Genomic DNA, 15,335 nt, shown 5'->3' with positions numbered 1-15,335 from the left:
CCCAGCCAAAACCAGCAATGTCCAACTTAAATCATGCTGGTCAAGTTGGTTTTAGCTGGTCATTTTCCAGCCTGACCAGCTAAGACCAGGCTGGAAATGGCTGGAAACCAGCATGGAAGTGGCCGAAACCCCTCTAAAACCAGGCTCGTCCACCAGCTAAAACCAGCCAACCAGCTTAGGCTGGTTTGAGCTGTTTTCTTCAGTAGGGGAACTCTAGTGAAGCTGTAAAATAAAATGTTAACAATAAAGCGTAACTGTTCTTGTAATAAAGTTTCTGTCGTGTTTTCCAGCTCACGAGGCTCCAAGGAGTGAATCTCCTCCGCTGATCTCTTCAAAGTCTCCCTGCAGCCCCGTCACGCAGCGCAAGGTGAGTCGGAAATACAGTCGCGCAATATATTAAAAAATGATCGCGATAATAATATATGCCATATCTGTATCACAGAGAGGTGAGATTAAATTAGCCTGTGTCGCATGCATAGGTTATCTAAATGTATTTTTAAATGAATGAATCCACATGAACCGCAAGCTGCGGCCATTTTATGTGTCATATTATGATGCAGTTCCTAGAGAAACAGAATATTAAATGAGGAAACAGTGGGCGGGGCTTGTTTTTTCTACTGCGAGCTGATTGGCTGTAGTAAAGTAGACGTTTCATTCCGAAAGACGGGGTAAAGGGTTTGAGGAGAGTTATTACAGCCTAACAGACTCCTCCTGCTCACCATTTCTGTTTGTTGTCTCAGGGCCGCGTTGACACTAACACATTTTAGTTTTAAAAAGACGTTTCAGAATGAAAATGACCCATGTCCACACTAGCATTTCACCCAGCGTTTCTGAACAACTCTCCGTCTACATTACACTGCTGAAAACGCACATGCACGTGACCCCACACACACACACACACTCTCTGGCATGCACAGCAGCATATCTACCCATATGAGCGCTGTGCTCGTCGGACTGTTCATCAAAGATCTCCCGCTGGATCTAATCGCACTGTATTTGTTAAACGTGATATTTAATTCCTCTTCTTGTCTATATCTAACAGCATATTCCCAGACTTTGGTCTTCTGAATTATTACTTGTTCTCAGGTAACATGATTTGGCTGAGCGCAGAGATAAGTTAATAGATTAATTAATGTAACCGTGTACACTGATTCTGCACATTTGACTGATCATTCACCTTTATTTCCTATATTGTATAAACTTACTGTACGTTATACTTTTATAATGTCCATTATTGATTATTAAAACTGATATTCAGCAGAAGAGAGGGTGTGTTTCATGCAAAATGAAAGGAGGCAGTGATGTTAGAGGCTCTGTTTTGTTATAAATATGCACACAGTGAAGATGACGCTCATATAAACATGCAGCTACACGACGCCTCAACATTTCTGCTGTCTGTTAAGTTAATATCAAAATGAGAATAGGCAGTTCCTCATATCATGTCTTCATTTTATTGTTAAGAAAGTAAAAACGCGTGGTCAGGATGATGTGAATGAGGTTATACAGCACACTGTTCCCTTTGAAGATTCACCTGACGTGTCCTCAGGAGTTTGTTTTGTATATCAAACTAGCGAAGTCTAAACTTAAGGAGAGGATGCAGGACTGAGCTGTGTGTAGACTACTTAATATTGAGGGAAAAACACTCTGTTTTTTACAGCTAGTAAACAACAAAACAATGACAGCCAATCAGAGTCCTTTAATAAATTTATGGATAACATAATTACCCTAACTTTACCCTGATTACCCCAGTGAAGCCTTTAAATGTCACTTTAAGCTGAATACTAGTGTCTTGAAGAATATCTAGTCTAATATTATTTACTGTCATCATGACAAAGAGAAAATAAATCAGTTATTAGAGATGAGTTATTAACACTATTAGAAATGTGTTGAAGAAATCTGCTCTCCGTTAAACAGAAATTGGGGAAAAATAACCAGGGGGGCTAATAATTCTGACCAACTGTACCTGTTATTAACTGTCTGTTAATGAGAGATTGTCCCAAATCTTCTGATACACACTCAAAAGCACATACTTTTCCTTCACAGTAAAAGTACATCTTTTTAGGCTGTAGTGTAAGTATGTGAATTGGGACCCGGCCTGTGAGAAATGTTGAAGGTGTCTGGATCATTTCTGGTTTGAGCCAATGGAAGAGTTTTTATAAATGATCAAATAATCTCTCCCCATCAGACGTCTGTTCATAAGGAGTCTCCGTCTGCGGCTCCCTCCAGAGACCAAAACGATGAAGAAGAGCTCAGTCCAGAGGGTAAAACACACACACACACGCACACACACACACACGCACGCACGCACGCACGCACGCACGCACGCACGCACGCACGCGCACACACACACACACACACACACACACACACACACACACACACACATGCACGCTGCACCTCCTACTCCCTGTTTTCTTTTAGTGTTGTTTGGCGCCACCTAGTGCTGGCCACAGGGATACTATTATTATCATTCATTCATTCATCTTCCTTCAGCTTAGTCCCTTTATTAATCAGGGATCGCCACAGCGGAATGAACCGCCAACTATTCCAGCATATGTTTTACACAGTGGATGCCCTTACAGCCGCAACCCAGTACTGGGAAACCCCCATACACATATTCACACACACATACACACTCATACACTACGGCCAATTAGCCATACTTCATTTGTTTTGCTGTGCAGTCGAGTGTTCTGATTGGCTGTTGTTTGATGCTCTGCAGTGAATGGTAATGAGGTTCAGTCGTCTGTCATCACCGGCAAATACAAAGTGGGAAAAGTCATCGGAGACGGAAACTTCGCTGTAGTCAGAGAGTGTGTGGAGAGGTATGACACACACACACACACACACACACACACACACAACACACACACACACACACACACACGCACACACACACACACACACACACACACACTCACCATGTACACACGCTCATCATTTAAATATACACAAACACACCACATTCACTTAGATCAGACTCAAACACATACACAAAACACACACACACACACATATATATATATATATATATACACACACAAACACATTCACACACACACTCCACTAACACAACACAAACACTCACACGCAACACACACACCTCAAACACACACACACACTCTCACTCACCCAACACAAACAGACACACACATACACACAAACCACACACACACCACTATAACAACACACACATGCACTCACAAAACCACACACTAACACAACAAACACACACACATATATATATACACACACACAAACACATTCACACACACACTCCACTAACACACCTCAAACACTCACACGCAACACACACACCTCAAACACACCACTCACACACACCCAACACAAACACATATATACACAAAACACACACACACACCACTATAACATCACACACATGCACTCACAAAACCACACACTAACACAACACACACTTACACAACACACACGCACACATACATTTACAGCAGGAATACTCACCCACACACACACACTCACAACTTACACCACCTCACAACATATAACACACACACCACTCTCACACACCTCAAACACAGCACACACACACACCACTATAACAACACACACATGCACTCACAAAAACACACACTTACACAACACACACACACACACATACATTTACAGCAGAAATACTCACCCCCCCCACACACACACACACACACACTCACAACACACACCACCTCACAACATATAACACACACTCATCATTTAAACATACACAAACACTCCACACACACTTAGACCAGACACACACACAAACCTCAAACACACCACACACACACTCTCACTCACACACACCCAACACAAACAGACACATATATACACACAAAAGCACATTCACACACACACACCTATAACAACGCACACATGCACTTACGAAAACACACACTAACGCAACATACACTTACACAACACACACACACACACACACACATATACATTTACAGCAGAAATACTCACCCACACACACCTCACAACAAACACGCTCAACATATAACACGCACTCATCATTTAAACATACACAAACACACCACTCACACATAACCCACTAACACAACACACATACGCTCTCGCACAAAATACACACAACACTTACACAACACACATGCACACACCTCATAACACACACCACCTCACAACACATAACACACAGTCATCATCTAAACATACACAAACACACCACACACACACACACACACACACACACACTTAGACCAGACATAAACACACACACACACACTCCACTAACACAACACAGACACTCACATGAAACACACCACACACACTCACATACTGTATATACCCACAAAAACACATTTACACATACTCCACTAACACAACACACACACACGCACCTGCACAAAACACACACACACACCCAACATACACTTACACAACACATACATTTACAGCAGAAATACTCACAAACACACACACACACCTCACAACACACACACATCATTTAAACATACACAAACACACCACACACACACTCTTTCGATCTACTACAGTGTCATTGTGGCTGTTCTATATCTGGTCGTGTGTGTGTGTGTGTGTGTGTGTGTGTGTGTGTGTCAGGTCTACAGGACAGGAGTACGCACTGAAGATCATAGATAAAGCCAAGTGCAGTGGAAAGGTACGTGGTTTTCATCCTTTTGTCTGAATCATGAGTGATTATTAAATCTATATTTATTAAAATATATTATTAAATACATACACTTTTCTCTAAATTTGGTCAATAGTCTATTTTCCATCTTACTGACGCTGAATTAAAAGCACTGATTGGCTGAATGAGACTCTCACTGTTTGATTGGTCTTGACAGGAGCATCTGATAGCCAATGAGGTGTCGATACTGCGCAGAGTTCGCCACCCCAGCATCATTATGCTAATAGAGGAGCTGGACACGCCCACTGAGCTGTATTTGGTCATGGAGTTGGTCAAGGTCAGTCAGCGTACATTAAACACTAATAATGACGACTATATAAACACCTGCACAAGCATACAACACTAATCTGCCCCTGAATGAATCATTTGAGGATATGATTCAGTGAATCTTTAATTAAGATAATCACTTGCTTCATTTCTGAATGAATCATTTGAGGATATGATTAAGTGACTCTTTAATTAAGATAATCACTTGCTTCATTTCTGAATGAATCATTTGAGGATATGATTCAGTGAATCTTTAATTAAGATAATCACTTGCTTCATTTCTGAATGATTTCTGAATGAGTCAGTGATTTAGCAAAGCTTTTACAATCACAATAACTTCATTTCTAAATGAATCAGCTGTTTTAAATTAATCATTTGAGTCAATGACTCAGCAAATCTTTAACTAGGACAATCATGTGCTTAATTTCTAAATGCATCAGCTATTTTAAATGAATCATTTGAGTCAGCGATTTAGCAAAGCTTTTACAATCATAATCACTTCATTTCTAAATGAATCAGCTGTTTTGAATGAATCACTCGAGTCAATGATTCTATATTTTTATTAAGTTGCTTGCTTTTTTTAAATGAATTGTCTTTTTTGAATGAATAATTTGAATAAATGATTCAGCATCCCTTTTACAATGATAATCGCTTGCTTCATTCCTAAATGATTCAGCTGTTTTGAATGAATCATTTGAGTCAATGATTCAGCTACCCTTTTACATTGAAAATTGGCTACATAATTTCTAAATGATTCAGCTGTTTTGAATGAATCATTTGAGTCGATGATTAAATGATTCTTTAATAAAGCTGCTTGCTACGTTTCTAAACGAATCGGCTGTTTTGAATGAATCATTTGATTCAGTGATTCAGCTGTCCTTTTACAATGACAATAATCTGCTTCATTTCTAAATGAATCAGCTGTATTAAATTATCCTTTAATAAAATGGCTTGCTACATTTCTAAATGAATCGTCTCATTTAAACGAATCAATTGAGTCAATAATTCAGCGACCCGTATTTTAATAATGCAATTAGAAAGTAATTATTCAATAATATTACTCAATAATATTTCCAAATACCATTGTTTACACACTCCACATCACAATGACAGTTAATCCACAAAACATGTCTAAATGTGAAGAGAATAGTTGCAAGGGTCTTGTAGTTGCATCTCTGTAATGTCGGTGTTGTCTTTGTATGTGTAGTATGTTAAAGTGTGTGTGTTTGTGCAGGGTGGTGACCTGTTTGATGCCATTACTTGCTCCACCAAATACACAGAGCGAGACGCCAGTGCCATGCTGTTCAACCTGACTGGAGCGCTGCGATACCTGCACAGAATGAACATCGTACACAGAGATATTAAACCTGAGAACCTGCTGGTACACAAACACACACATATACACACACACAAATTAATTCTCATGTCGATGATTGCATTACGAATTGTATTTAGTTATAGATTACTTCTATGACAATGTAGTGTGACTACATTTGGATTATACTTAGATTACTTTTATGGCATGCAGTCTGACCATATTTAGATTACTTTTAGACTACTTTTATGGCAATGCAATCTGACTAATTGTGGATTACATTCAGATTACTTTAATGGCAATGCAATCTGACAGCGTTTGGATTACATATAGATTATCTTCTTTGCAATGTAATCTGACTACTTTTGGATTACATGTAGATTACTTTTATGGCAATGCAATCTGATCATTTTCAGATTACATTTTAATTACTTTTGTGGCATTGCAATCTGATTACATTTAGATTACTTTTAAATCAATGCAATATGACTAAATGTGGATTAAATTATATTACTTTTATGGCAATGCAACCTGATCACATTTGGATTAAATTTAAATTACTTTAATGGCAATGTAACCTGACGGCATTTGGATTACATTTAGATTACTTTAATGGCAATGCAATCTGATTACATTTGGATTACATTTAAATTACTTTAATGGCAATGTAACCTGACTGCATTTGGATTACATTTAGATTACTTTCATGGCAATGCAATCTGATCATTTTCAGATTACATTTTAATTACATTTATGGCAATGTAATCTGACTACTTTTGGATTACATTTAGATGACTTTTTAATCAAGGATATATGACTAGTTGTGGATTACATTTAGATTCATTTTATGGCAATTTAATCTGACTACTTTTGGATTGCAATGCCATATAAGTAATCTAAGTGTAATCCAAAAGTAGTCAGATTAAATTGCCATAAAAGTAATCAAAATGTAATCCAAATATAGTCAGATTGCATTGCAATAAAAGTAATCTGAATGTAATTCAAATGTAGTCAGATTGCAATGCCATATAAGTAATTTAAGTGTAATTTGACTACATTTGGATTACATTATATTACTTTTATTGCAATGCAATCTGACTATATTTGGATTACATTTTGATTACTTTTATAGCAATGCAATCTGACCATTTTCAGATTATATTAATTACTTTTATGGTAATGTAATCTGACTACATTTGGATTACAGTTAGATTACTTTTTTATCAATGCAATATGACTAGTTGTGTATTACGTTTAGAATAATTTATGGCAATGCAATCTGACTAAGTGTGGATTGCATTTTGATTACTATTTTGTCAATGCAATCTGACTGCTTTTGGATTACATTCAGATTACTTTAATGGCAATGTATTCTGACCATTTTCAGATTACATTTTAATTACTTTTATGGCAATGTAATCTGACTACTTTTGGATTAATTTCATGGCATTATATATATATATATATATACTTTTGGATTAATTTCATGGCATTTAGATTCCATTTAGATTACTTTTGTCCTAAACCTTATTTGATGTGACGCACATTAAAGCAGGATAATGAAAAAAAATCTTCTTATTAAAGTGCAATAATGGACAGTTAGTACTTCATTATACTCACACTAACATACCTCGCTGTTAGTGTTTGCTGATAGTAACACTAAATAACACTAAAGCATGATTTTACAACATTCACATAAATTAAGTACATTAAAAAAGCAGCAACATTACAAATTCATTATTGAAAACATGAATTATATATATATATTTGTATATTTATATACACATACATATGCACAAGGTTTCAGCTACATTTATTCCGCCACAGCTACATTACAGCTTCTCATTAAAAACATTCAGTTGTTGTTTTTTTTAATAGCAAGTTATAATCAGACCAAAATGTATTAAAAGGTTAAGTGAATTATAACAGAGTGAACATTTCTGTAATCATAGTAGTGCTGTACCTTATTTGTTTAACCCTTTAAGGTGACCTGCTAACTGACTGACAGGTCCGTGATGCTAGCAAACACGACATATAGCTTTCAGTAAGGATGAACATAATTCTACTTCATAGATAATGGTCTATGGCTCTCCATACAACAAACAATGACTTTCTCTTGCTGGAGTTTATAGCCGTTTGACTTTACTTCAGGACGCATTAATGCCGCTCTGTAGGTCTATTGGAGACATAAATATTCCTAGCCAATCTAATAAATGTTGGAGACATACTCACTACATAAACGCGCTAAATCTCATTTCAGCAGCGTTTATTTGAGAGCGCACAAGGAAATCTTCACCTGAGCAGCGTATATTTGAGGGCATGCAAGAAGTTTTGTGCACGAACAGAGGAAATCGCGCTCGAGCACAGAGATTGACATGCTCGAATCTTGTAATACTGCGCTCATGACATTTGTCAATGAAATAACACCATAGGTAGTTGCAAAAGGCCTGCCGCCACAGCTGGAAAAAATCCTAGAGGAAACACTATACATATATATATATATATATATATATTTTTTTTTATATATACAGTTGAAGTCAGAATTATTAAATATTTAAATATTTCCCAAATGATGTTAAACAGAGCAAGGAAATTTTCATAGTATGTCTGATAATATTGTTTCTTCTGGAGAAAGTCTGATTTGTTTTATTTCGGCAGAAATAAAAGCAGTTTTTAATTGTTTTAAAGCCATTTTAAGGTCAATATTATTAGCCCCTTTAAGCTATATTTTTTCGATTGTCTCCAGAACAAACCATCGTTATACAATATCTTGCCTAATTACCCTAACTTTACCCTAATTAAGCCTTTAAATGTCACTTTAAGCTGAATACTAGTGTCTTGAAGAATATCTAGTCTAATATTATTTACTGTCATCATGGCAAAGAGAAAAGAAATCAGTTAGAAAGGAGTTAATAAAACTAGCATGTTCAGAAATGTGTTAAAAATCTCTTCGTTAAACAGTATAGACGTTAAAAAAGATCAAAATTAGGTGAGACAATTAAATTTAGTGTCATTGTACAAATAATATGGAATCAGATTACAGTTACTTTTAGATGGATTACAAGTATTTTTAAAAATACTGATGGCATAATCCTGATTACATTTAATGTATTTCTAACCAGCTCTGTTCACATGTACGGTATATAAACATCTGTGTGTGTGTGTGTGTGTGTGTATAGGTGTGCGAGTATCCAGACGGCACCAAGTCTTTAAAATTGGGGGATTTTGGTCTGGCTACAGTAGTGGAGGGTCCACTGTACACCGTCTGCGGGACGCCAACTTACGTCGCTCCAGAGATTATCGCCGAGTCTGGGTAAAAACTGGCTGTGATAACTTAATTAATGATCATCTAAATGATCAATATGATGCTGTTATGCGGGGTACGTCACTTGCTCCAGTTTACTCACAGGATGTTTTTCCCCTCTGACAATGTTTTCCCCTCATGTGATGTTTTATCTGACACAATAAGGGAACGCCTTAGAATGCTCATCAGCCAATCAGAATCAAGCATTCAACACTGGAGAATACAAAATACAGTATAAAGTGTGTAGTTCAGTGAATGTAAGTGTGTGTGTGTGTGTGTTTTTAGGTACGGGCTGAAGGTGGACATCTGGGCGGCGGGGGTGATCACGTATATCCTGCTGTGTGGGTTTCCTCCATTCCGCAGCGAGAAGAACCAGCAGGAGGAGCTGTTTGAGCAGATCTTACTGGGAAAACTGGACTTCCCCTCCCCATACTGGGACAACATCAGCGACTCGGCTAAGGTTTGCTGAACGCTGAGGAAGAGGTTTATCTGCTGACATTAGAACGACAGCTGACTGGGGCTAAATGTGTGTTTGCAGGATTTAATCGGGAAGATGCTGCAGGTGGATGTTGGAGATCGATACACAGCTGACGAGGTGCTGGAACACTGCTGGGTCAAGGTGAACACACACACAGATGTGCACACACTCACAAACAGATGCACACACACACAAACACACACACATATAACACATAACATGCTCACACCCACAAACAGACACACACACACACACACTCAATGCTGAACCTGAACAAACAGTAATAAATGCTAACTCCTCTGCTTGTGTGTGTGAGCAGGACGAGACTGCGATGGATACTAATATGGTGTGTGAAATGGAAGACAGTGTTGAACACACACACAACAACACAGGAGCAGATGCTGAGGTAACACACACTCAGACACACACAAACACACACTCACACAAACACTGAGACACACACAAACGCTCAGACACACACACACTCACACAAACACTCAGGCACATATACTCTCACACAAACACACTCACTCACAGACTCACACAGACAATGCATACAGATACACACACTTTCACACTCACAAACACACAATCACACAGAAACACACACATATACACACACTTGGACACAAACAAACAAACACTATGGGCCCTATCATACACGCGGCGCAATAAAGTGCAAGACGTGTTTCCACGATGTGTTGCTTTCAGACCAACGCAACCCTAGTTTTCCGCCACTGTGTTCCGCCACTGGGTGTTCTGGTCTGGAAAAGAGGTGTGTTAAGGCGCATTGTTGGAACGTTGCTATTTTGAGGAACCGCAATGGTCTGGTTAATGGTCTGTGACTCGCATACACATTGCTGAATACACACAGGATGTACAGCAACACACAAATATCTTTACAGATGAAAAAGAATTAAAGTTAAATGATTATTTTTTCTATAAATATAAAGACCATAGCTTTATTCAGTTTATTCTCGACAACTTGCTTTTATATGTTATTATTAGTATTATTTATTATATGCATATTTACATTTGGTTTATTAAAAACAAGTTTAGATTTGTCCACCTGTCAGGTTTTAGACCATATGGGGCATCAGAACAGGACGTGTGTTTGGATATAACTCAGTTGTTTGACCACACTTCGTTATTATTGTTCGTTTGTTCATTTGCTGGAAATAGTCACGCGCAGCCGGTGAGTCCTCTGTATCCCATTAATACCAATTTTATTTCTATAGCACTATTTAACATAACCAGAGGTTGACCAATGTGCTGCACAGTACAAATCAAAACAGATAAAAACAAATAAATATATAAAATTATAGCTAAAACAGACCGTTTTCACTGATAAAATGCTAAATCAAAGAGGGAATGTTTCAACCTAGATTTGAAAACCAGACGGGATGAAACAGATCTGATACAGAGGGGAAGAGCATTCAACAACCTAGGACCAGCGAAGGCACGGTCACCTCTGCATTTCAGCCTCAACTTAGAGATGCATAACAGTCTCTGGTTAGATGACCGAAGAGACCGACCAGGCTGATGCTCAATCAACATGTCTGACAGATAAGAAGGTGCCAGGCCGTTTAGAGATTTAAAATCCAAGAGAAGCATTTTAAAAATAATTGGCCTTTATCCATTTATATTATATCCATTTTAGGGCAGTCCCGCGAATAACTGCAAGTCACCGTCAAATCCTGTCCTGCGCCGCACTGTTGCATCGAGTCTTGTTAGAAATCTTTTCTGTCTCAGCACCTTTTTAGCTGTAGGAGCGCAGTGATTTGCATTGGATTGAATTATTTTCCAAGATAAAACGTAATGCAAATTAAGTAGATTATTAAATAAGTAAAAGAAATCAGCCAAAAGGTTATTAAATGTTTAGAAATGGTTAGATTCCAATGCCCCCATGTGATAGTATCATGTATCGTATATGTGTGCGATCTTACAGGGCAATGATATGGCGATCTGAAAATTTCATATATCGTTCAACACTAACAAACACTCACTCTCATACACACTTACACAAATGCAAACACACACATACAAACACACTCATATACACACCCTAACTCACACATTCACACACTCTCTCTGATAGTGTGTTGTTTTCTCTGTTACAGGTGGATCATCTCCATGGTAAGGTCACATGATTATGCTATAGATATTTTAAATACAGATTTGAAAGCATGATATTAATTAATAATTGAATATCGATGTGAACATGTGAATGGGTTAACAGCTGAAGTGGTTATGTCCTCCTGTGTTTGTGTGTAGATCAAAGCTGGCAGTAATTTGATGAATCTCTCCGGAGGCGCAGAAGAACAGAAACCCTGAAGACCACCACAAACCTCACCAACAACACAGAGCAGACCAGACCAGACCTGCATCTCTCCGTATCTGTCAACGTTCTCCATCCATTCACAGATTTTCCAAATGCATCATGATCCTCTCTTTTAAATAAATTCAGAGCTTAGTTTTTAACACCAGACGGCGCTGTACGCTTTAGATCAACAGCTGAGCTCTGCTTTCCCTCAATTCCTTAAGCTGCGGTCACACTAGAGTTTAACCTCATGAAATTCTGTCGTACGGTGTTGCGAAAAGGGACGGGATTAAACAAGATGATTAGACATTTAAAAAGCGAGCGATTGGTCTATGATTTAAATTTCTGTCCAGAGAGGACATGTTTTGATTCTCGATTGGTCTCACGCAGTCAGGTGATGTGATTTCACAGGTCAGAGTTCACCAAGCTTGAACTTTGCAGCAAACTGCGAAACTTGTTGCACGAACATTTGCATGGAAGTCTATGGGGAGAAAAGTCTAGCATGACCGCAGCTTTACACAAACACTACTTCACAGGTGTCAAACTCAGTTCCTGAAGGGCCGCAGCTCTGCACAGGTTAGTTCCAACCCTAATTAAACACACCTGATCAAACTAATTGAGTGTGTTGGGCTTGTTTGAAACCTACAGGTAAGTGTGCTGAAGTAGGGTTGGAACTAAACTGTGCAGAGCTGCAGCCCTCCAGGAACTGGCTTTGACACCTGTGCTTAAACAGGGCTCGAAATTGCGACCGGTTTGCTCACATATGCGCTAGCATTTGTGCGAGTGCATAAATTGTTGCCGTGCGAACTGTTTTCACAGCAAAATGTTCACCGCATACATGGACTTAGGAGGCATTCACGCATTAAGCATCAAAACGCCAAACGCAGCGCTCAGGAATGGTTTAAAACAGTTGACATGTCAACTTGCTGCAGAACGCTGTGCTAGAAGAGAACGCGAATGGATTGGTTCATATCAGCTGTCAATCATTCAGGCAATGCTTTCTGCCTTCAGGTGACAGGGAGCTACAGCTGCGAACATGTGAAGCGCTGAAGATGAGTAAGCTGTTCAAAACTATACAACAGCGCCATCTGCTGTAAAACACTAGCCTACACCGCTATCTGCTGTTAAATGCTAGTCTACAGAGCCATAGATATTTACATTAGATTTCGTCTACCCTGTTGTTGCCGATTGGAAAGAATGCGTCAATAGAGCCACCATTTTAATACAGGAAATGAATGTGGGACCAAGGTGCATTGGAGAACTGGCCATCTGGAGCCATAGATATACACACATATATGTATATATCTGTGATCGGGAGTTTTCCCGGTGGTCAGTATATAAATATTTGATTAAATTATGAAAATGATCATTTTACATCACTTTTCCACATCGATAGGCAAGTGACCGCACAGGCATTGCAGACAAGAGTGTGTGTTTGTGTGTATGGAAATGTATTATCAACACACCCCCTCTCCTGCTTTCACTTCTCATTCTAATAGAGGGAGCGATTCGTTTGTGTATGAATCTCTGTTATGAACGACTCGTTCACATAGCCGACAATAATACCAGTTTCTGGCACTACAGCGTCTTGTTGTAATGTTATTTTATTTAACAAAACTAGCATAAGCGAGTATTTAGTGCAAGTTGTTGCTACTTTGCCTTATGGTCAGTGCAGTAAGTGACTGTATTATCATCAATAGCGTTACTTGTTGAGCACAAAAGTTCGTAACATACAAAAATATAAAAAAACGAAATCTTACCTATGAAATGTTTGGCTTTTGTGCTTTGTTTTCTTTGTTTGCTTGTTACTACACTCGTACACAGCACTAAAGTCCAGCATCTTCACATTGTCACACTGTCTTGACTAGTGCGGTTGAACGACTTTTGTCCTGGGAGCCCGGTACAAATGTGGCGACACTATTGACGCATGCTCAGGGTCCGTATGCGATATCTAGTGTATATATCCAAGGTACAGTGCCATCTGTTGTTAAACACTAGGCTTGAGAGCCACATACGATTTAAAAACTAGCCTAGAGCGCCATCTGCTGTTACAACTAAACTCAGCATCCATTCCAGAGAGAATTGTAATGTAAATTCTGAAATTCTAAGAAAGGATCCATTAATTGTAATGCAGCCATTTATCGCCGCGGCTCTACAATTTTGCCAAGTCAACCACATCAGTATTACTTGCAGTCCTCATATTTTAGTATTACTGAGATTCTGAAAATTGTATTAAAAATGTAAAGTAGAAAGAATATCCTTTTAGACAAAAAACTGAAACAAAACAGCACTACTGCAGAAATCTTACTGGAGCTGGATGTTTGTTTTGAACAAGTGTGCACAATCTGATTTTAGATTTTGAACGTTTTGATCTGATTTACATTTCTATTTACAGTGCATCTGGATAGTATTGCCTTATTCCAAAATGGATTAAATTCATTGATTTCCTCAACATTCTACACACAATCCCCCATAAGGACAATGTGAAAAAAGAGTTTTTGAATTTGCTGTAAATTTATTAAAAATAAAAACCCTGTATAATCACATGTACATCAGTATTCACAGCTTTTGCTCAAGACTTTGTTGATGCACCTTTGGCAGCGATTACAGCCTCCAGTCTTCTTGAATATGATGCCACAATCTCCACACACCTGTCTTTGGGAACTGTTGCCCATTCCTCTTTGCAGAACCTCTCAAGCTCTATCAGGTTGGATGGGAAGTGACGGTGTACAGCCATTTTCAGATCTCTCCAGAGGCGTTCAATAGGATTTGGGTCTGGGCTCTGGCTGGGCCACTCAAAGACATTCACCGAGTTGTTGTGAAGCCACTCCATTAATACTTTGGCGGTGTGCTTTGGGTCATTGTCCTGCTGGAAGATGAAGCGTCGCCCCAGTCTGAGGTCAAGAGCACTCTGAAGCAGGTCTTCATTCAGGATGTCTCTGTACATCGCTGCATTCATCT

At 38.6% G+C, this 15,335-nt stretch overlaps 1 protein-coding gene across 1 annotated transcript in view; it reads left to right on the top strand.

The window, feature by feature from the left end:
* The window catches only part of LOC130217671 (serine/threonine-protein kinase DCLK2-like), a 36,047-nt gene extending 21,362 nt beyond the window's left edge, over window positions 1-14,685 (top strand). Inside the window, exons 5-16 of the mRNA XM_056449829.1 lie at window positions 291-367; window positions 2,186-2,261; window positions 2,723-2,825; window positions 4,603-4,660; window positions 4,848-4,967; window positions 6,192-6,338; window positions 9,452-9,585; window positions 9,862-10,036; window positions 10,115-10,195; window positions 10,374-10,460; window positions 12,175-12,190; window positions 12,329-14,685. Of these exons, the coding sequence (XP_056305804.1) occupies window positions 291-367; window positions 2,186-2,261; window positions 2,723-2,825; window positions 4,603-4,660; window positions 4,848-4,967; window positions 6,192-6,338; window positions 9,452-9,585; window positions 9,862-10,036; window positions 10,115-10,195; window positions 10,374-10,460; window positions 12,175-12,190; window positions 12,329-12,345 (1,091 nt within the window). The 3' untranslated portion in view covers window positions 12,346-14,685. The remainder of the gene's footprint in view (window positions 1-290; window positions 368-2,185; window positions 2,262-2,722; window positions 2,826-4,602; window positions 4,661-4,847; window positions 4,968-6,191; window positions 6,339-9,451; window positions 9,586-9,861; window positions 10,037-10,114; window positions 10,196-10,373; window positions 10,461-12,174; window positions 12,191-12,328) is intronic.
* The last annotated feature ends 650 nt before the right edge of the window (window positions 14,686-15,335 follow it).

Source organism: Danio aesculapii, chromosome 23 (assembly GCF_903798145.1).
Source record: "Danio aesculapii chromosome 23, fDanAes4.1, whole genome shotgun sequence".
NCBI lineage: Eukaryota > Metazoa > Chordata > Actinopteri > Cypriniformes > Danionidae > Danio > Danio aesculapii.
Note: the sequence above shows the minus strand (reverse complement) of the source record. Positions and strands in the feature narration are given on the sequence as shown.